This window comes from Brassica oleracea, chromosome C4 (assembly GCF_000695525.1).
Source record: "Brassica oleracea var. oleracea cultivar TO1000 chromosome C4, BOL, whole genome shotgun sequence".
Classification (NCBI taxonomy): Eukaryota; Viridiplantae; Streptophyta; class Magnoliopsida; order Brassicales; family Brassicaceae; genus Brassica; species Brassica oleracea.
The window spans coordinates 40903600-40926947 of record NC_027751.1 but is presented as its reverse complement, the minus strand read 5'-3'; the positions used below and the strand labels follow the sequence as shown (position 1 = coordinate 40926947).

The 23348-nt window shown below is 33.5% G+C and overlaps 2 protein-coding genes across 2 annotated transcripts; one reads left to right on the top strand and one right to left on the bottom strand.

Annotated features, from left to right (window-relative positions):
- The first annotated feature begins 7005 nt into the window (after nt 1-7005).
- On the top strand, nt 7006-7836 carry LOC106338905. The gene has a single exon (XM_013777772.1). The coding sequence runs from the start codon at nt 7006-7008 to the stop codon at nt 7834-7836; it is 831 nt and encodes a 276-aa protein (XP_013633226.1).
- Nucleotides 7837-18165: 10329 nt separating this feature from the next.
- LOC106338904 lies at nt 18166-19340 on the bottom strand. The gene is made up of 2 exons (XM_013777771.1): nt 18960-19340; nt 18166-18839 (listed from the first exon to the last, which is right to left on the bottom strand). The coding sequence occupies exons 1-2, from the start codon at nt 19186-19188 to the stop codon at nt 18166-18168; spliced, it is 903 nt and encodes a 300-aa protein (XP_013633225.1). The 5' UTR covers nt 19189-19340.
- Between the last annotated feature and the right edge of the window lie 4008 nt (nt 19341-23348).

Genomic DNA, 23348 nt, shown 5'->3' with positions numbered 1-23348 from the left:
TATAAACTGAAATAAAGAAAACCCCAGATATATTGTCATACCTTTGCTCGTTGCTTTGAAGTTGTGTCTGCAAAATTTTCCTCTTTCATATCTATTTATACACGAACAAAATTTCTGAAAGAAGAAAAAAAAAAATTAAACCACTCAACCACTTAACAAACCACACCTACTTTGCTACTTCTGTGGTTCACGTGCGTATTCTAAAACGCAATTCATGTTTCTTTTTTTATTATTTTTTTTTACTTTTAAACCACATCATGTGTTTTGTATAGTTATTAGAGATGAATGGTACCATGATTTCTGTTCCGCCATGCGTTTTCGTTGTTCCACTCATAACATTCAATACCTACTTCTTTTTAACAAAGTATCATCAGATCTATAACATACTACTCTCTCAGTTGTTTTATAAGTGATGTTTTAGCATTTTAATTTTGTTCCAAAATACTAGTTATTTCCAGAAATCTAGTCAAATGATAACTAAAGGTGACTTCATTTAGCTTTGTAAAAATTTGTTTCACAAAAAAATATATTTTGTGTTTTCTATTAAAAATTGTAAATTTTAAGAAAATTAATTGATTTTATTGAATTACTATTGGTTAAAGATATTGAAAATTAAAAATTACAGAGAAGGATACTTTTATTATAGTGATTTAATGTGTTTTTTAATATGTGTGAAAATACTAAAAAAATTATCTTTGTGAAACAGACAGAGTATATAAAACGTTAGAATATGTATTATTAGTCTCCTAAATTTGTGTGAAAGACTGTAAAACGTCATTTCAACAAATACAGAGGAAGTATTAACAAAGATAAGAAAAAGCTGAATTATTTATCATGAGGGCTTTTATAAAGTAGTATCTAAACTATAAAATGGGAATTCTAGAAAATACGTGTAGAAAACAACTTAATTATCTTACAATTGAAGATATCCATTTTCCAAACCATGGAATAATTCTAGAGGGGGCATATAACCACACTTATTTTATTAAGAAATAGCTTTGTTTAATGTACGTAAAATAATCATTAAAGGCTATTAGTTCCACACTATCTTTGGATAGTAACGTAAACCAAATTTGAGTTAGTAGTTAGAGTTAGCTAGAGGTATGAGTTTCACATTGGTTGACGTAGCGATGTTGACAAGTTGTCATGCAAGATTTCGATGATTAGTCTGATTTTATTTAATTATAGTCCACACCAAATACTTGCATATGTAGGCTGAAAGTTGAACCTCATATGATCATACCTAAAGGTGTCAAGTTTTTTTGTTCTGAAATTGATAGAATCACTGATCAAATATATATTTACTGGTATTGCGTTAAGATTAAATCATTGTTTTCCGTTCAAATGTAGGCTCGAAATGGTCGGGCACTTTTGAAAATTCATTTAAAAGAAATCAAGAAACAAGACAAAAAGATTGTGGGATGTCAAAAAAAAAGATTGTGGTTTAAAGTTCAAACTTCGAACCTTAAGACATTGTTAATCAATGTAAAATCAAACCAATATAAGAATATTCTTAGAATACGATCGTTAAACTTTCCATCTATCATTTGGGTTGCGCTAGTCAAAAAGAAAGAGGGATAAGAAAATAAAGAAAAGGGAAATAAGTATTTAAAAGGAAAAACTTCAACTTTGTAAAAGAAAACTCTTTTTTTTTCTTTCCTAAAATTCCATTTCTTACAGAGTAAATCTGAGTAGAAATTATTTCTCAGTTTTTTTAAAAAAATTTGCAAACAGTTAGTTAGAGTAAAACAATACCTTACCTTATAATATCTTTCATATGGTGCAAATGATCATCTCAAATGTCATCTGCCAGACGTGGATATGAATACGAGGGATATATTACTTCAAATGCAGAAGAAGTTATGATGCCATGTCGATGTCGACATCTATAGTTTTTTAAAAACTGTGTGTTGGATAAATTACATATATACCATACTGTCTTGTCAAGTCAATTTGGTTCAGAGAACGACCCAGAACGGTTCCCAAAGTATGTCCCCATCGAACTGGTTATTAAGTCTCAACTCTCAACTGCTATAAGAAAGAAGGGAAACAGTCATATATATCATAGGGTCGAACAATAGAGTTTTTAGGTTTAAATTGTGGCGTCAAAGAGACACACGGCCCAGAAAAGTAGGGCAACAATGGGCCATGCTTGACCATTTTCTATAAAAGCAAAAGTCTTTCACATATATATATATATATTTTTTTTTTTTTTTGAAAAAGGGCTTATATATTTTTTATCAAAAGCCTTAATTTTTTTTTCCTTCATAAAAAAAAGTCTTTATATAATTAAAGTAAACCATCATGTAAACTTATTTTAACTGAAGTTTTTATAGAAAAAGAAAAACTGAAAAAAACAACTAACTGTTAGATATGGAAAAACGGTTATTGGCGACACAAAGGCGATTTTTTTCTCTACGGCGGTTTTTGTATTTTTTCGATCTTATCTCCACTTCCCAGCGATGGTTTTCTATTTTCTCGGTAATGATAGATCATGGGGGAGCCCACGAAGCCATTACTTGACGGTTATCTCCACGATTTACATAATCATTCGTGATGATTTTTATCTTCAGTTGATCTCCCTCTTTCCTATTTAAAGGAGATTAGGGTTCTCCTAACATATTCCTTTTTCATCAGTCTCTTTCTAGCAAATTTCTGATGGCGGAAAATTTAAGGAGAGGAATGCAAGATATCAATTTGGGAGCCGATGAACCATCGATTCCGTTACCGGTGAATGTGGTTAATGAGGCCATGGCAGCAAACCATTTCATCCTAATTGGGCGACCCGTCATGCCGAGAAGACAGAACATCCGCTCGATCATTGCAACTCTTCCCCATAATTGGGGCCACGTGGGTGTTTATGGGAGGATGATTGAAGGAAGGCAATTTCAGTTCGTGTTTCCCTCTGAAGAATCTCTGGAGGTGGTCTTGCGAAGTGGTCCCTGGGCTTTTTCAGACCGGATGCTGATCTTAGAGCGATGGACGCCATCTTTCAATCTGTTGATGCTGAACTTCATCCCTTTCTGGATTCAGATACGTGGCATGCCAATCCAATTCAAGAGCCAAGACATCGTGATGCATATTGGGCGCGCTCTTGGGATGTATTTGGATGTTGACTACATTCCAGAGGTGGCAGCGAGACGTGATTATGCAAGGGTCCACATTAATTGGAATGTTGATGAACCACTCCAATTTCAAAGGCATTTCCAGTTTACTGCAGGCGTTAATACTCTCTTGCACTTCACTTTTGAAAGACTTTGTTGCTTCTGTGAAGTTTGTGGACGACTTACACATGATTGGGCGCCTGCTTGGTTCAGAATGGGAACTTAAATCATGATGGAGATGATGAGGACAGTGATGGAAACAATGGAGGAGAGCATGATGTACCAAACCGTGGGGTGATCATTGAAGAAATTCATGAAGTGGAGCCTAATGGTGATGCAAATGTTGTCCAAGAAGAGAATGTACAAGAGAAAGTTGAAGAAGAAGAAGATGATCTCCATGAGGAGAATGCAAATGAGTATGATGAGTTGTGGAGTAATCAAGCTATGCAAACGATGTATTCCGATGAGTTGAATGATGAGAAAATGAACAATCCTATAAACCCATTTGGTACGCGACGTGATGGCAAGGAACTGCTGAAGAGGAAAAGCTGGATGGAATCCGTTGAGGGCAACAAGCTCATCTTCAACCGTTTGTAAAGAGGTGAATCTAGTGGCCCGAAGAGGAGTAAGAGACAGAAGGAAGAATGCAGTGATCCGGATACCTCTGAAGCATCAGCTGAAGCGAAAGAGGATAACACCACAGTGAGAGGCGCGGTGGGCCCTGAACCACCAAAGCCACCATGAGGATAACCTGTTGAAACTGTCGAGGTCTAGGCATTGACTTGACAGTTCGACGCCTTAAGGAGATCAACAGGTTGTATCTCCTGGACATCATATGCCTTTCAGAGATGAAGCAAGCTGATAATTATGTTCGTGACGTTGGTGCTCAATTGAATTTCCCTTCTTGTGTTTCAGTTCCTCCCATAGGTTCTAGTAGTGGTTTGTCCATCTTTTGGAAATCACATGTACAGTTGTCTGTTTTAAGTTAATCTCCTAATATCATCGATTGTACTGTCAGTTGCAATGAAGGTGATTTCTATTTTTCTTTGGTGTATGGTAATCCCAACCTTACTCTCAGAAATCAAGTTTGGGAGAGAATTGAAAGAATATGACTAAATAGACGGAATCAACCATGGCTTATAGTTGGAGATTTCAATGAAATCCTTGGCAATAATGAGAAGATAGGAGGACGAGTTAGAGCAGAGGCTTCTTTCCATGACTTCCATACCTTGGTGATAAATAATGATCTGATGGACCTCAATTCAGTGGGAGACAGGTTTTTGTGGATTGGTCAAAGAGGAACTCATAAGTTTCAATGCTGTGTAGATAGGAAAATGGCAAATACGGAGTGGTTAGAAGCTTACCCTGCTTCTAAAACAAAGTTTCTTGAAATAGGAGAATCAGACCATCGACCTCTTGTGACTTATATTGCTGCGGAAAAAGAAGAACCAAGACGAAATTTTCGTTTTGATTATAGAATGGCAGACAAAGATGGTTTCTCAAATACAGTGTATAGAGGCTGGAATGGTATGGGACAAGCTCAATTGATCCATACCTTTTTATACTCTGTGCAGAAGTTCTATCACACTTAATGAATAGAGCAATGGCGGATCGGTCTTTACTCGGAATTAAGATCTTCAATCAAGCACCATCAGTCAATCATCTTTTATTTGCTGATGACTCCATATTTTTCTCACTGGCTAATCCACGAGCAGACAATAAGTTGAAGAAGATCATTGAAGTATATGAGGCTGTTTCGGGACAGGCAGCTAATATGAACAAATCTTCTATTACATTTGGTCATAAGGTGTCTGCTACAGTTCGTACACGTATGAGAAATATTTTGGGAATTCACAATGAAGTAGGCATTGGTAAATATCTAGGTATGCCAGAACAATTCACCAATAAAAAAAGTGATATGTTTGCGTATATCATAGATAAGGTCAAGGCAGTGATGCAGGGCTGGAGTCAAAAATACTTATCACCTGGAGGAAAAGAGGTTCTACTTAAGGTGGTGGCGTTGGCGATGCCTATTTTTTCTATGAATGTGTTTAGATTACCAAAAGAGGTTTGTGAGGAAATTAATAGAGTGCTTGCAAGGTTCGGGTGGGGGAAAGAAGACAACAAGGGTATGCATTGGTATGCATGGAAAAGAGTGAGTATACCGAAGGGAGAAGGTGGACTGGGTTTTAGAGATTTAGAGAAATTTAATCAAGCTCTTCTAGGAAAACAAGTCTGGCGGATAATGCAAAACCTAGGATGTCTGATGGCTCGAATTTTGAAAGCTCGTTATTTTCATGATGGTGATATTCTAACAGTAGTTCAGAAGAAAAAAAGCATCATATGCATGGAAGTCAATTCTATATGGGAGAGATCTGGTTAAACAAGGATTGAGATATGTTATTGGAGATGGCAGTTATGTTAATACCTGGACAGATTCCTGGATACCGGATCACCCACCAAGAGCTCCAAGGGCAGGGATTGCAGGAGCAGTAGTTGGTAAAGTACATCAGCTATTTGGACACAGAGGCAATGAATGGGATGAACAAAAAGTGAGAGAATCTGTAGCAGATGAAGATATTCCAAAGGTTTTAGCTATTAAGCTATCAGCAATGGCTAAGCAAGGTCTTCTTGGATGGCATTATAATGATAGTGGCATCTATACGGTGAAATCAGGATACTGGTTGGCTACTCATTTGCCAAATCAAGAGATTATTCAACCCACTTATGGAAACACCACCATCAAGAAGAAGCTGTGGAAAACACAAATGCCTTCGAAGATTCATCATTTTCTTTGGAAAGCTAGTTCGAGAAGTCTACCCAAGGGGTCTAATCTGAAGCGACGACATGTAACAAACCAAGATCAATGTTGCAGATGCTGTAGTAGTGAAGAAACAGAGAAACATATATTGTTTGATTGTCCATATGCTCAACAGATATGGAGGGCCTCTGGTATCTCAAATATGATATTGACAGACACAAGTGCTACTCTGGAAGAGATGATGGAAGCTTGCTTACAATGATGTACATCAGTTCGATTGAGACATATGGTTAACCTCCCGTTCTGGTTACTTTGGAGGATTTGGAAGAGTCGAAATATGCTTATTTTTTAGCAGAAATATGTGGATGGACGAAAAGTATTACAACAAGCGTGTAAAGATCCAGAGGAGTGGATTAAATGTAATGTTGATGCATCTTTTGTGAATTCAGAAGTTCCTAGTAAGGCTGGTTGGATTTTAAGAGATGATCGGGATACATACAGAGGAGTAGGACATGCGATAGGAAGATGTGTTGATACTTTGGAGAGTGAGTTGCATGGAATCCTTATGGTGATGCAACAATGCTGGTTTAAAGGATATAAAAAGGTAATCATTGAGGGAGACTATAAAAAAGACATGGATCTACTTAATAGAAAATCTTTATACTTCTCTGGATATAACTGGATTCGTGAAGTATTTTGGTGGAAGGAGAAGTTTGAAGCAAATGAGTTCGTCTGGATAAGAAGAGAAGCAAACAGAGCTGCTGATACCTTAGCGAAGATGAATATTCCTTTTAACAATTCTTATTGGTTTATAATTATGTACCAAGGTCAATCTCATCAGACCTTCATCTTGACTATGTTTCATCCATTTAATGAATAAAGCATACATTATGAAAAAACTGAAAAGTAGTTAATCTCGAGCAGTTAGCGGAATGTCTTTTAATTAAGTGTCGCGTAACAATGTACCGACATTCAAATTTCGCACATTCATACGATTGTTGTTAACTCAACAACGAGTTTAGAGTTTGTAAGGAAACGTCCAAAACTCATTTTCGAACAGTACTAGTTGTTATGACATATAATGAATAGATGCAGAATGAATAAACAATAATATATAATATAATATTGCTCTCCAATACCATGTGCCCTCGTTGTGGAGATTTGGAATATATCTCTCACATTCTCTTCCACTGCCCTTTTGCAACCGAAGTCTGGGATCTCGGACCATGGGAATACAAGTTGGACACTTCGCCGCAAACTTCGTTCTTCGACAAGCTACAATACTCCATGACCCAAGCTCCTCTACCCCCGTTTGGATTTACAGGTAATGCTCTCCCGTGGATCTGCTGGACCTTATGGACCTTAAGGAATCAACTCATGTTTGAAAACCGGCACCAATCAGCAATAGAAGTATTTACAAGAGCCCTAGGAGCCCTCAAAGAATGGGAATCGGCGCAACCAATCAAACAAAACCCAAATCCTAAAAGCTTACCCATCACTCGTGATACTGTCGGTTACCCTTTGGAAATCATATGTAACACAGACGCTTCGTGGAAGGGAGGAACCCGATCGGCGGGATTGGCCTGGATCTTCACTGATTTCGCCTCAGAAGAGCTTTATAGAGGCTCCTCGGCACAGAACTTTGTCTCCTCTCCTTGTATGGCAGAAGCTCTAGCCATCCGAGAAGCCCTCCTCCAAGGGGCCTCACTCAACTACCGTCATATCTGTATCAAATCAGACTCTCAAGTACTCGTTCTCAAGTACTCGTTCATACGATCTCTTCTCTCCGACGATCATCGGAACTCTTCGGGGTTCTCGCCGATATCGACGACCCTAGCTTTTTCATCTTCCTCTTCGTTTCTGTCTTGTCGTTATACTTTCATTCCACGATCCCTTAATGGACCTGCGGATGGGCTCGCGAAGAGTTGTCTACCGGCCCACTTAATCAGCAGTCCACCTATTGTAACCTAAACCCTTATTTAATTAAATTATCTTGTTGTTCAGAAAAAAAAAACAATATAAAAACGACACAAAAATATAAAGTGGTTCACTAAATTAACTAACGTCCTGTTTGGTTTTTATGCCGGATATTGTATCTACATACAAATGTTCAGATGTTATTCGTATCGTATCATCATCTAGATGCAGCATCTTGATATATAATCCATAACATATAGAAAATCTAATTGTTTGAGATCCAAAAATTGTAGAGTTTAGATATATCATTTACATCTCAAAATTCAAAAATACTTAAACATCTTTCACTACAGTATAAAATAACTAATTTATATTAATACTAAGTATTATTATTCTATATATATATATTAAAATATAAAATTTATTTTTTAAAAAAATAACTGTGAAAATTTCAAAAATCATAAAATTGGATTTTCTCACCAAAATCGTAAAATCACATTTTCTTACCAAAACCGCAAAATATGTTTCCCCACAAAACCCGGAAAATCAATTTTTTCGTCTGCCAAAACTGTAAAATTAACTTTTCCACCAAAATTGGAAAATCACATTTTCTTGATAAAATTTACAAAATAATGTTTCCCATAAAAAATGAAAGATTACGGTTCCCGTCAAAACCGCAAAAACGTTTTTTCTTGCTAAAATCGTAAAACATGTTTTCCTGCAAAATGTATTTTCCGCCAAAATTGCAAAAACGCATATGCCTGCCAAAACTATATAAAAAAAAAGAATTCTCCTTCAAAAACATATTTTCTGCCAAAAACGAAACCACATTTTCCAGCAAAAATGTGTTTCACCTAAAAATGTGCTCCCTCTCCAAAATTTATTTTCCTATCAAAACCGCAAAATCAGATTTTTTGTCAAGACCATAGGTTTTATGTCAAACACATAAAATCAGGCTTTACCGCCAAGCCTCATAATCTAATTTCCCCAGCAAAATTGCAAATTATGCTTGACATAATCTTAATATCGAGTTTCTCGTCAAAACCGTAAAATCAGTATTTTCAAAATTTATTTAAATATAATAATTATTTTTTACTAATATAATTTAGACATAGTTATTTAAATACAATAATTAATTATTAATTATATAAATTTAAATAATATCTTTTCAATGTTTTTAACCAATAGTACTTAAATGTTATTATAAAAAAAAGAACAACTTAGCATATAGATAGTGCACGGAAAATTGCCACAAATACCACATTCATAGTACCACTTTTTATGTTTACACTGATCAATTTTATCTTCCATTTTAATGAAGGGTAAAAGATATTTATACCCCTAGAGTTAACTAATCTAGACTTAGGGTTTAGAGTTGAGGGATGAGGTATGATTTTTGGAATGTGAAATTTAGGATTCTAATAAATATATAAATAAATACTTAAAAAATATAAAAAAAAATTTAAAAAATAGTTGCAAGCAAAATTTTTGATTTTCAAAGGGGAATTTTGAAGAAAAAAAAATTGAAAAAAAAAATTCGATTTTGAAAAAGTATAATTCGGAAACATACAAATATTTTTTTTTTAATTTATTTATTTATTTTATTTATTTAAATAATTATTGGGCTTATTTGCGAACTAGCTATATTTTCAATACAAATTAGGTAAATGTCATTGATTTTGACATAATGTAGTTTCTAACATTTATGCCATAAAGTACCTGGTTTTCTCCTTTCTCTTTACAGGTATCAGGTAAGTGTGTGGGGGAAATAACGTGGCCAATAGAATATAAGGTCAAGAACACTTGAAAACTATTCCAAATAAAAGAAAGAGGAGTCATCCACGTAGACATTTATTGATCACATGCATATGCACCGAGTGTTCTATACCATATTATTAATGTAGTCCTACGACCTCTAAATACTAAACATATCTCAACCCCAATCTTTAGATACTAAACCGTCTCTCAATCCCACCCCAACTCCTAAATACAAAACTCGAACCCAAATCAGTAAACCCTAAACCCAAACATAAAACTCTAAACCCAAATTGAATGGAACAAAAGAAATAACATAGTACATATTAATAAAATTATTAAATGTTTATGATTGCATGGAAGAAGTTAATATTGAGCCCAACCATACTCCCTCACTTTCTAAATACTAAACCCTAAACCCAAATCACTAAACCCTAACCCAAATATAAAACTCTAAACCTATATATCAAAATCTAAAAAGTACATAATATTATGTAATATTAAATTCTAACCCCAAACACAACTCCTAAATACCAAACCCAGCCCCAACTTTTAAACACTAAACCCTAAATCATTATCAATAAACCCAAACAAAAATGTAAACTACTACATATTCATATTTTTAAAATAGTATAGAAAATAAACTCTATCTCAACCCCTATAATCTAGATATTAAACTTTATCCCAACCTCATCCAACCGCTAAATACTAAATCCTAAAACATAATCACTAAACCCTAAACCCAAATACAAACCATAAACCCAAATATAAATCCTAAACCCAAATAAAATAGAACAAAATAAATAACATAGTAAATACTGGTGACATTATGAAATGTCTATAATTGTATGAAAAAAGTTAATGATGACTCCAACCATACCCCTCACCTTCTAAAACTAAACCCTAAACCGTAATTTCTAAACCCTAAACCCAAATATCAAAATATACACATTATTATGTAATATTAAATTATATTATATAATATTAAACTATACAATATAGATCATAGTACGAATTTTACAGATTGAAAAACAAGTAACGATAGTTAGACATTAAGAAAATTACAAACTATATTTCTAAACAAAATAGAACTCTCTTTATTAATCGTCAAATGGAATGGAACATGATAAAATAGTATAGTAACAAAGAGGTAGAAAACAACAAGACGCATCTAGGAAGAAGAATTGGCCGATGTTACTTCACGTTTCCGCCTCTCCTCTTCTGTCAGACAAGACACCATCGATTTCACAATCAGAGAAACCTTCCCTTCAGTCACCCACCAAGAATGTGAAGACGCTATACTGCTGCAAAAATAAACTCTGATAATCGTATCCGTCTCATTGCGCTCTCCCAAATATGAGAATCAAACGATTCAACTTCTCAAGAAAGAAGAAAAGTAAAAATTACGGAGACAATGACGGAGCGAATACGGTGGCGACGATGAAACAAATGATGGTGATGGATGTGCTGGTTGTACATGTAGAGGTGATTGAAGCTATGTGATGGAGATTTATGTGTTCGTCGTATAAAAAAACCAGAAATTTGAGAGAGAGACAAAGACATAGAAGAAGATGAAGAAACAGAGAAGAAACAATGTGTGGATGTGTGACTTTCTGGTGGACACGAAATATTTTTAAAATATAATGATTATTAATTTATTTCTTTTTCTGCAGGTTTTGCCGGTTACAATAGAGGGCAATATGGCAATATTACATAAAAGACACATGATACAGTGAAAAAATATGGTTTTTAGCAATAGATTGAATTATAATTTTTTTGGTGGTTATACAGTCCAATTTCCCATAATTATTTATTATATATAAAACAAGGGTATAAAAGTCTTTTGTCACATTGCTCAAAAAAAAAAAAAATCTTTTGTCGCTTAATGAAAAATGATATTTTTGAAAATATTGTGGTAAAAATAAATAATGGTACAACGAAAATGGTAACATGAAATTCCCTCTCAGATACAAACTAAAAAAACAAACATATTTAGATGTAACATCAAGATGATGTATTCAAATATCATCTAAATGCTGCAACCAAATTCAAAAACGAACATACTCTAAATCTACAAATACAAAAAAAAAAATCTTGGAAATGTTTTCAATTACAGAGTGCAAAACTTAAAACACAAGATCAATATATGAGTATCTCGTACCTAAACCTATCGGTGACCAATACATAGGAAGATCCTCGTCTTGTCTAATGCTATTGTTTAATGCTACAAGGTCAGAAAAATTCAAGACATATATCACCACTAGTATATATGGATTAAAACATAAAATTAGGTACCACTTAACATTTCTATTAGACCAACGCATACTTTGCTCTGCATAATCTATTGTGAAAAACTAGTCCGAAATCCTTAGAAATTTAAATAAAATTTGTGTAAGTTGCTCAGGGAATTGAAAACAATATTATCAAAATATATATAATTTCATGGATCTTTTTATATTGTACAAACATAAGATTTTTGATCACTTTAAAAATTTGTAACTTTAACCATCAGTCCATCAGATTCCTAATTCACATCCAACCTTTGTGAAATTTAGAAACTTGATCTACGTAGACCACACACATTATTATGTTATCATTATGAAATATCGTGAACAAAGATTGAACTGAAGCTGGGTGGAAAATAGAAGTTATGATTTATTTCATCTGTGATGTTCTAAATTCACTTTCCCTTAAAAAGTTATTTATATTATTTTCAATATTTTCATAATAAAATCATAACAATATATTTCTTATGAGTAGGAATCAGATGGGGTAGATATGGATGACATTTCACTAATAATGGGAAATACACGATTCAATCAGGGTATCAAATAGAAAGGATCTATCCGGATAAGGAAAAACCACCGTAATTTTATGGACCCAACGTGGACATACTTAAGGCATTCTGTTGGACAGTGAAGTGCCCTCCGAAGTTAAAACATTTCTTATGGCAGCTACTGACAGGCTGTATAGCGGTCACAAAAAATCTAAAAGCGCGAGGAATACAAGGAGATACATGGTGTGCACGGTGTGGAGATCCTGAGGAATCAATAAATCATGTGTTCTTTGAATGTCCCCCAACACGTCAAGTGTGGGCACTATCTAAGATTCCGTCGAACCCAAACCTTTTTCCTATTAGTTCTCTGTTTGCTAATATGGACTATCTGTTTTAGAGAGTTATTCCAAAAATGGAGGATCATCAGTTTGCATGGATATTATGGTATATATGGAAGGCCCGGAATAATAAAGTGTTTAGTAATCTTGATATTGATCCGAGAGACACACTTAACTTAGCAGAATTGGAATCAACTCTTTGGGCTGAGGCACAGGTTATCAATACTTCCAGGCTGGTACATGAAATACATAACAAATTTAATTCAAGGACTACAGAAAGATGGTGTTACACAGACGGTTCTTGGAAAGATAAGGATGTATTTTTAGGGCAAGGCTGGTTCAGTACTCTACCGGGGTTTCAGGGTTTGTTAGGGGCAAGGAATGTAATGGCATGTCTTTCACCTCTTCATGCAGAGGTAGATGCACTAATTTGGGCAATAGAAAGTATGAAAAATCTAAGACAGTTTTGGGTTATGTTTGCTACGGATTGTTCTCAATTGGTGAAGATGGTTTCGGAACCAGAGGAATGGTCAGCATTTGAAAGTTACCTGGAAGATATTAAACTTTTAAGAAGAAGCTTTACCAACTCAGATATTGTTCATGTACCCAGGACGGAAAACATAAAGGCGGATCTCTTGGCACGCAGTGCTCGGAAACAACCGTCTTTCGTCGTACACATGGATGCAGAGTTGCCACCTTAGTTTACAGAGTTTACATGAATATGTGAATGTTTGCTGTCAAAAAGAAAAAAAAACAATATATTTGATTCCTTTATTTATTCTTATCCATGAATTTAGGAAGTGTTTATTCCTTTATTTATTCACTTTGGTAACCAAATTATAACTAATTTAATGTTATCCATTATATTTTAAACCTACGTGTTTTAACCACAAAAAAAAAACTAAATACACAAGTGAGTGGCGTATGTTTTGGTTACCAAATGATACTCATATTTATCATTCAAATGACTAATTCGTTTATATACATCAAAACCTAATTAACTATTTCTAAACAAATTCATATAAGAACCTGACTTGTCTGACCATTACACTCTTTGGTCGCCAGTGGTCCATTTCGTTCTATAAAAAATGTAGTAATACTCAGCTTCATTGTTTCACTATTGCTCTCTTTTTTCCTACACAGTTTTTCATGACAACCATCATCTAAGGGATGAATCAAAAATGTATCAATAAAATGATGTGAATTTTGTTTTCAAATGTTAAATTGAACCAAAACTAAAAAAGTAAGATATAATTAACCAAATTCTATTTTGAAAGGGACTTAAAATCGATTGATCACATTTGGTATAAGAAGATATAGCAAAATCAACTTTTGACTAAAAACAGAATATATCAATAAAACAAACTTCACCAATAAAATATATATAACAGTGACAAATAAAACTGAAGTACCCTTTTTAAACACTGGATATCTTACATTAAATCATCATATAATCTCTAATTCTATTACATATGATGATCAACTACCTGCAACATGTGATGAACAATTCCATGGATAATGATTCAGCGATGAAGCTCTCTCCGAAACACTTGGATCGACAGACGATTCTGCATGTACGACATCTTCAATGGACATGCACTCTACGCAGTAGATGACCAGAACGAACGGCTCTGCCTACATTACTATGGAAACCCTTAAAACTTGCATCATATAATCTGCAAGAAATTGCATAGTCTGAAAATCGAACTTCAGACCTAGGTGTAGAAACCTTAACCACTAGGCTAAAGTGCTTCCACAAACCGAAGTACCTTTTAAAAATAAGTTTTTCCATCATAATAATTACAACTTGTGCCACTAAATTAATAACTATTAATTAATTAACCACAAATCATTTATTTTGTAGTATACTCTAACCAACTATATGATTATTTTAATCAGATTATTCTCTAATCTGGTTATTCTCTAACCAATTTTTACATTAAAATTAAATAGATTTATTAAAAATATGACATAAAAACTTGAAATCTATATATTCATGTATAAATATAAACTAGAAATGCTTTATTAAAACATATAAAGTTATTTTCAAATATATGTTAAATAATTTGATGATTAATATAATTCACACAAAAATATTTGAGTTATAAGAATACAACAAAGAAATTTTAATTTAATAGTTTCCCCAAAAGTAAACATATAAGTGGAATTTATTTGGCATATAAAAATCTTAGAGACATATCTATCAATCTTATTAAAACATAAGTATATTTTATTTGACATAAAATGTTTTATTTTGGAAAGACAGATTTATTAATATACATAAACATACTAATAGGACTTTTAATTTATAAATAAATACATCAAAAATGGTTAACGTAGTTAAATCATATGACCTATATGTTAAACCTATCATTCTGATTGTTTTAATATCCAATCATAATACGAATAGCCAACAAGTTGCATAGGTTCCGATTGGTGTATAGGCTTTAGAGGCTTTAGAGGCTGTGTAGTTTTGTAAAGCCATTAAAGCTAAAATTTTGCCAATCACTTTTTGAAAGCTTTAGAAGTTTCTAAAGTCTTAAAAGCCACTTTAGAAAATTAAATCTTTCTTCATTTTGCTCATATCTTTCTAAAGCCACTTTCTAAGGCACAACAGTATTTATGTCTACAGCCGTAAATCTAAAGCAATCAAGCTTTATTTAGTTTCTGGTCTCCACAGCAATTTTGAAAACTAATGTGTGTGTAAGTGCTTTAGAAAGTTAAATTTCTGCAACTCAGTTTTGTGTGCTTTCCAAAGAAAAAAAGTAATTTTTTATTTAACTTTTAATAAAAGAATAAGATAAAAGAAGCAAAATGTATGTACGCATCTATTTCTCTCTTCTATATTATTATTCTTAACTTATAAACTGATTAATGAACTAGTTTTTCTGTCATATTAATTTGATTGCGAACTAGTTTATAAGTTGTATACTAGATTGTTTGTCGTAGTAATTTTTTTTTTTTTTTTTTTTGTCGTCAACTATTACAGACTCATACGGACTCTGTAAACCAAACCGGGTGATCTGCATTTATGTGAACGACAAAAGACGGTTGCTTCCTAGCACTGCGTGCTAGTCTGTCCGCCATTGTATTTTGCGTCCTTGGTACATAGATGATCTCTGATCTGGTGAAGCTCTCTTTTAAGGTCTTGACATCCTCTAAGTAATTTGCAAAAGCTGGCCATTCATCTGGTTCCGAAACCATCTTCACCAATTGAGAACAATCCGTTGCAAACGTAACGCGAAACTGACGTAAATTCCTCATACATTCCATTGCCCAAAGAAGCGCTTCCATCTCTGCATGAAGGGGAGAGATACTAGCCCTCACATTCCTTGCCCCCAACAATCCCTCAAATCCTTCTAAGGTGCTGAGCCAACCTTGTCCTGAAAAAATATCCCCCTCTTTCCATGAACCATCTGTGAAACACCATCTTCCTGGAATTGACGGCAATGTCGTATCCACTTGTTGTGGTATCATCCTCTATTCATTCAATATTTGTGCTTCAGTCCATAGTGTTGATTCTGTTTCCGCTAATTTAAGTGTATCCATGGGATCCATATCCAAATTACTGAAGACTTTATTATTCCTAGCTTTCCAGATGTACCATAGTATCCATGCAAACTGATGATCTTCCAGCTACGGAAAAACTCTCCAAAATAGATGATCCATGTTTGTGAAGAGAGAACTTGTTGGGAAAATATTTGGATTTGATGGTATCTTCGAGAGAGCCCAGACCTGGAGTGCCGGAGGACATTCAAAAAACACATGGTTTATTGATTCCTCATGGGCTCCACATCTTGCACAACAAAGATCCCCTTGAATCCCCCTTGCCTGTAAATTCTTCCTTACTGATATACATCCTGTCACCAATTGCCATAGAAAATGTTTTAACTTTGGTGGACACCTTATCTTCCAACAGAACGCCTTCAGAACATTCACTGTGGGGCCAATCAGCAATGGTGGTCTCTTCCTATCTGGATAAATCCGTTCTACCTGATAACCCGATTTGACCGTGTATTTCCCATTTTTTGTGAAGTGCCACCCATCTCTGTCTACCCTCTGAATCCTGCTCAGTGGTAAACTTTCTATAAGTTTCGCATCCTGTGGATCCACCAGGCGCCTTCTCCGGATGCATCATAAACAAAGCCTCTTTGACTTCCTCTTCCGTCGCTAATCTCAACAACCGTTGATTCATCTGGGGAGTAATACCCGGTGTAACCTCTGCCAGAAAACTATTGAAATCCGATGGGGAAGTGGTAGTAAAAAATTTGTCAAAATAGTCAATAGCTACCTTTTCCACACCCTTATCCCCTGTAATCCAAGTCCCATCCTCATCATGTAACCCAACAATTCTATTACGAACCCTTCGTTGCTTGGTTAAAGCATGATAAAACTTCGTGTTAAGATCCCCAGAGGAATACCACATATTCCTACTTTTCTGGTGCCAATACTCCTCTTCATCCTTATATGCATCTTGTAACTTCCTTGACACCTCGAGAATATCCTCCTGAGACCTAGTATTATCTGTTTGTACCTCCTCAAGTGCTTGTTGTAAATCATTTATTTTTTCCTTTCCATAGGGTGGATTATTTTTCCTCCATTTAGCAATTTCATGACGACAATTGCTAATGCGTGCCACTATACTCTCTGTTTCCCCTTCTACACCTCCTTCGCTATGGTCTAGCCAACCCATTGTAATTGATTCCATAAGTCCTTTTTGTCCAATCCACCTCTTATCGAACCGAAATTGTCCCTTCCTCCTGGGAATTTTATCTTCTAGATAAGCCACCACCGGTCGATGATCCGAAGCCACCATCCGTAAATACTCTGTAAAAGAACATGGTAATAAAGTATGCCACTCTTCATTTGCTAAAGCACGATCTAATCGACATTTAACCAGCACTGCCCCTTTCCCTTTTCCTCTTCTTCCTTGCCAAGACATTTTATTTCCCCGAGCAGGAAATTCTAGTAAACCACTATTTCTTATCATGTTATTAAAAGGAATAAACGAATCCGCGCTCCGTATAGATCCTCCGTCTTTCTCATGATTACCAGTGATTTCATTAAGGTCACCTATAATGAACCAGGGTTCAGATCGCGATAGTCCATATCTAGTTAATCGCTCCCATACTTGTTCTCGCATCTTTTGAACTGGATCTTCATATACAAAAGTAAGATAAACCATTTTGCCAAGGATCTCCGCTTCCACATTAATCATACGGTTACTAGAATATAATACCTTGACCTGATAATCATTATTATAAAAAAGCGTTAATCCTCCACTTTTCCCCACTGGATCCACTGTGACCAGATTATCATAACCAATATGTGCTTGAAAATTTTGAACAAACTCTGAATTTTTCTTCGTTTCTGCTAAAAATAAAAAATCTGGTTTATGTTTATGCCTTATCTCCTTCAAATAGCTTATGGTCCACTTACTTCCCATTCCTCGACAATTCCAACTTAATACTCTCATTTAAAATATTGTTATTTACTTTGCTCCTAAAAGCCAAATTAACGGGTGTAAAGATACCCTATTTCCATGAACCTCCTATTGTTCTTTGTTTGAGGCCTTAAACTCCCATATTTGCCATTTTCTTTTTTCACGTAGAATGCAGAAAATATAACTACTTGTAATAGAAAAGAAAACTCCTCCCTCTGAGCTATCAACATGGGCGAGAAGATTCCATTCCTTACGTATATGTTACGTACCCTCCAATCCAAAGATTCCCATATCCCAACAAAGACCCTGAAAAATACATCCATCTCCTTGCCCCAATCTATATAAAACGGTAACATATACACAAGAAAAATGAAAGTGTCTTCTTTATAACTCCAATACCCCGAAAACATAAACATACTCAACCCAATATCACCAACACGGTCATTTGCTAACAAAACTAGAATAAAAAAACGTGAGCTCTCTCTCCTTTCCACGCCACATATCCCTTCCAAAGATCCTTGGCTCCTTGAATTTGTATTTTTAAGAAAAACGAGCAGCAGTGATGCAATTCTAGAAAAAACGCCGAACTCCTCGACGTGCCAGATAAGCCTCCTTACATCAGCTCCAGCCAAAATGTGATTCTCCTTAAGGTCCGTTTCTATGATTAACTCTGTTTTCTGTGGTTGGTTTAATGAGACCAACCATAGAACCCATTTCCCTGTTAACCACTCCAAGCCCCCAGTCCCTGTTAAGCCACCGCAAATCACCAATCTCCATATCTCCATCAAATCAAATCCATTATTGAATCCTCCATTTTCTTTATAATAGATTAGATTCCTTATACTTGAGTAATCAAAAATAATACCTGAGTAATCATGCGAATTCACCGGTATAATTGCCAATATCGAGATCCATTTCGCAGATGTCCTTGATTTCCAAAAAATCCGTTTAAACCAATTTCCTGTACCCGATCCACAACATCGGAGATTTGAAGAAGATCCCCTGAATGAAATTCCTTTACTCCGCCCTTTATGATTCCTCTTTCCTAACACAACCCCGCCGTCAATTCCTGGATCCCATCGGTGAGAAGGCATCAAGAGCGTGAAACCCTAGATCGCCTATTCTATCGCATTTTTCAAAGTGTCGTAGTAATTAGAGTTGTATTAATTGAGTATGAAATATATATTTTTCTATCGTAATACTTTGAATATGCACTGGTTTTAAAATTAGATAGTTTAGGGCATATAGGCAAATTCGATTACACAAAATCAGCTTCCAAATTGCAATAGATTTATAGAATACTCGTGGGTAAACCTAACTATTGATTTATTGTTGTACCAATTTTTTTTTAAAGATGAACAATCTACTTTATGGGATTTTTTAGGATTACTATTTTTTATTTGTTCAATAATATTATAATTATTATAAAAAATTGTATATATTAATATGATGTTTAATATATTTATGTTTAATATATTTATAAATATTAATCTACAGCCAGTTTATACCAATCATATTTTAAAAAAAATAATCTACAGCTAAAATTCTACAGTCAAAGATCTCCAGCAATAAGGTCTACAGCTAAAATTCTACAGCATTAATTCTATAGCAAACAAATTAAAGCTACAATATTTACCAATCGTTTTTTTTTCTTTCCCATTTTCTTAAAAACTGACGTGATCACATTTGCATTTTTTTTCTAGCAAATAAAAAAAATAACAAACAAACTAATTGGATAATCGATTTTCATTAAGTAATTAGTTCTTTGTTACCAAAAAAAGTCATAACCTATTATTATTAGACGTTAATTTGTGAAAAATTTAAAGTCACTATATAGATAATTGAAAATCATTATTTGATGGTTAAAAAAAAAATCAAATATTATTTTAATAAATTGTAGTATAATTAAATTTTAATAATAAATGAAATCATTGTTATTTATTTTCCTTTGGTAATAAATAATTAAATACTTTTACTGATAATTTTTAGTATTTCCAGTTTTAATTTATCCAATATATTTTATGTGTTTCAATAAGTAAAAAAGTAAACGGAATGAAATATTCATTACAAAAATCTAGCAACATCTTTTACTAGTACATTTAGCCAATAGCTTTTTTTTGTTCTGAATATTCTTCTCATATTAGTTTTTGTACATAATTCAGGATATAAATATATGTTTTTATAATAATCAGATTTTGTAAAGCTTTTGAGACCACTCAGACTTTTAAAAGTATTTAAAATAACAACTACAGCCTTTAAAGTCAAAATTTTTACAGCCAAAATTTTAAAGCCAAAGACTAAAATGAAAGTCCTTACCAATCGGAACCATACAATTATAAACCGTCGATTTATCATAAATGTTATATATTACAAATCTAACAAAGATCCATACGGACACATGTTTGTACAACCATTACATCTTGTGTTGTAAAGAATTTCGTGTGTTTATTATATTAAAATAAAAATCATCCGTGTGAGGGCGCACGTATCAAACTCTAGTTACTTTTCGCATTTTTTGCATGCAAACCTGATTAGACCTTAAACAACCATATAATAAACGGCATTTTTAAACTGGTGCAACAGAGTTGAATATTTCTACTAAGTTCTTTTTGTGCGAAAATTTTGACAACTTTGTATAACTTTGTAAATTTCTACAAAGTTATATATCTATTGATCGTATATTTTTGGAAGCTAATTCTTGAAGAATACGTTCAATTATGATATGTATGTGTGTACATGTCTATCTTCTCGTTTGAAACGATATATTTGTTAAATGATTGGTACGTGATCTTGAAATGAAGGCATAATTTTAAGTAGATTTTTCGAAGTTCAATTGATATATAAATGGAGTTTTGTCAGCAAGTTGCTGGATCTGAAACCTGGATAATATAATATTTTTTTCTACCAAAGCTGGATAAATTATAGAAAGTGGGACAAATGTGTATGCATGGCTACGGACCTTACGGTTGGTGGTGCGGTGTGGACGGGATATGCGGCCGAAAATATCAGAAATAATGGTGATCAATCAATATCTACAATTACTCCTTAACTAATACTAGAAAAGTTTAGCTGACATCATCATAAAATTCACCCTTTTCTATATACAACATCTTGTTTTTGCTATTTAAACAAATATAATTCTTGTAAAGTTTGGTTAACTAAAAAAAAAGTTTAGTTTACTAGGGAATTAATCCGAGACCTAAAGATTTTCAAGTCCAAAAATTGACTAAATCTCTTCCCAAAATTTACAAAATAATAAACTTGGAAGTAAGATCAAACAATTTGAAAGAAATTTTTAATAACGATTTTTAGTTAAAAAGGTTAACCTGGTAGATAACTGAATTATCTAGTTTTTTTTTGGTAAAACTGAATTATCTAGTTAAGAATATAGTCATGTAATTGCATATATGTTGCAAGTTATTTATTGCTTTTTCGACTAGATTTTCCATTTTTTTGGACAACCGAGTTCATTAATATGAAACCTCAAACTACAAACTAGAATGGGAGAGTTCATGAGAGCTCCATTTGCCAAAATGTTTCCTAGAAAATTACTAGAGCGAGGAACAAAAGAAAAGGAGATAGAGGTGAAACAGTTTGCAAGCACGATGATATCTTGGATGATTTCAAAGGCTTCGTTTAACATGTTCCTTCCGGTGATTTCTCAGACAAGGTCATGGGCGTCTGATTTTAACTGGATATGAGTCCAATTTTTGTCCACTGCTATATTTAGCACTGATCTTATAGCGAGGGTCTCTGCCACCAAAGCCGACGTGACAAAACATTCCGTAGTGTTTCCCTGCAACACAATTGATTTCGTATGGTTGTAGACAAACCACCCAAGTCCTGCTCTTTTATAGGTCACATTCCATGCTGCATCCGTGGGACTAGCTTTTCCATTATATCATCTATTTCTTCAAGCCAAGGTGACACTTGCACATATTTCATGTTGAAATCAAATATTGCTTTTAGAGGTTTCTGGCTAAATTTAGTTAATGTAAAACAAAATTATTTGTTATTTTCTTCTTTTTTTGTCTTTTATGTTAATTAAGGTAGATCTCCATTTGATTTTTTCATTTTTGTCCACTTGAGGTGACACTATCTTTTGTAGTGAATTAAAACTTCGTTTCAACTTTCAACAATCTAATAAAATAACAGGTGGATCAAAATAAAAACAATTTGATGTTTATTAGAAGAATAAATTAGTTTACAAAACAGTATGGATGTCCGTGTACTTTCATAAATTTTATTACTGATTCGTTATTGTCCTTACATTAATTGATTCGTTATTGTCCTTACATTAATTGATTCGTTATTATTTTTTGTCTGTCTATATAACAGAATGTTTTTAAATTCTATCTTATCAATCCACATCATTTTCTATTAGTTTACTGAACAACACCAATAATCATAAAAGAATATTACCAATTATCTTATACACGCACTTGCATTTTCATATTTGAATCCATGTTATACCACATGGCCAACAAATATAATAAAATACTACCAATAATCTTCAATCAATCAGTTATTATGAATATAATATTAATATTTCAATCCAACAAAAGAATAAACTACTTTCTCCGTTTTTAAATAGATGATGTTTTAGAGAGCTTTTGATGTTTCAGAATAGATGATGTTTTCGTATATCAATGCACTTTTCAACTTTATCAAAAACTGTGTAACCAATGATATTTTGCAGTCTATTTTTTGATTAGTTGAATAACTTTTAATTTATATTTTAATACTCCCTCTGTTTCTAAATGTAAGTAGTTTTAGCAAAAAGAGTTTGTTTCACAATATAAGTAGTTTACATATTTCAATACATTATTTTCATTTATTGGATATTGTGTGATCAATGAAATAATGTTAGATTTTTAATAATTGGTTGAATTAATTGGTTAAATGTTATATTCTTTTAAATAACAATTTTCTAAATATTCGTTCTTTTAAACAAAACTAGTTACAATTAAAAATGGAGGGAGTAATATTTTTAAGATAAAAAATAAGTTTTTTAATAGTTGTGCACAATTTTAAGTATTTTGAAACAGAGGCAGTATTTCATTATTGAGTTTGGATTAATTGGACCAATCATTTCCTTTCTTGGATTATGTTAATCATGTCGCCCTAATCAGACTCACTATCAAGGGGCCTTCTCCCAGGGGTGTATTTTTATTGTTTCCCAGTTTTGTCTTCTTCCTTGTCATAATTCCAATATATATATATATATATATATATATATATATATATATATATA

What these genes read in the sequence shown, in the direction of transcription:
- LOC106338905 (XM_013777772.1), top strand. Translation starts at nt 7,006, where the DNA reads ATGTGCCCTCGTTGTGGAGATTTGGAATATATCTCTCACATTCTCTTC.
- LOC106338904 (XM_013777771.1), bottom strand. Translation starts at nt 19,188, where the DNA reads ATGCCTTCTCACCGATGGGATCCAGGAATTGACGGCGGGGTTGTGTTA. An exon ending in GAATTCGCATGATTACTCAG is followed by an intron (nt 18,840 to 18,959) that starts GTATTATTTTTG and finishes GTGGCTTAACAG; the next exon opens with GGACTGGGGGCTTGGAGTGG.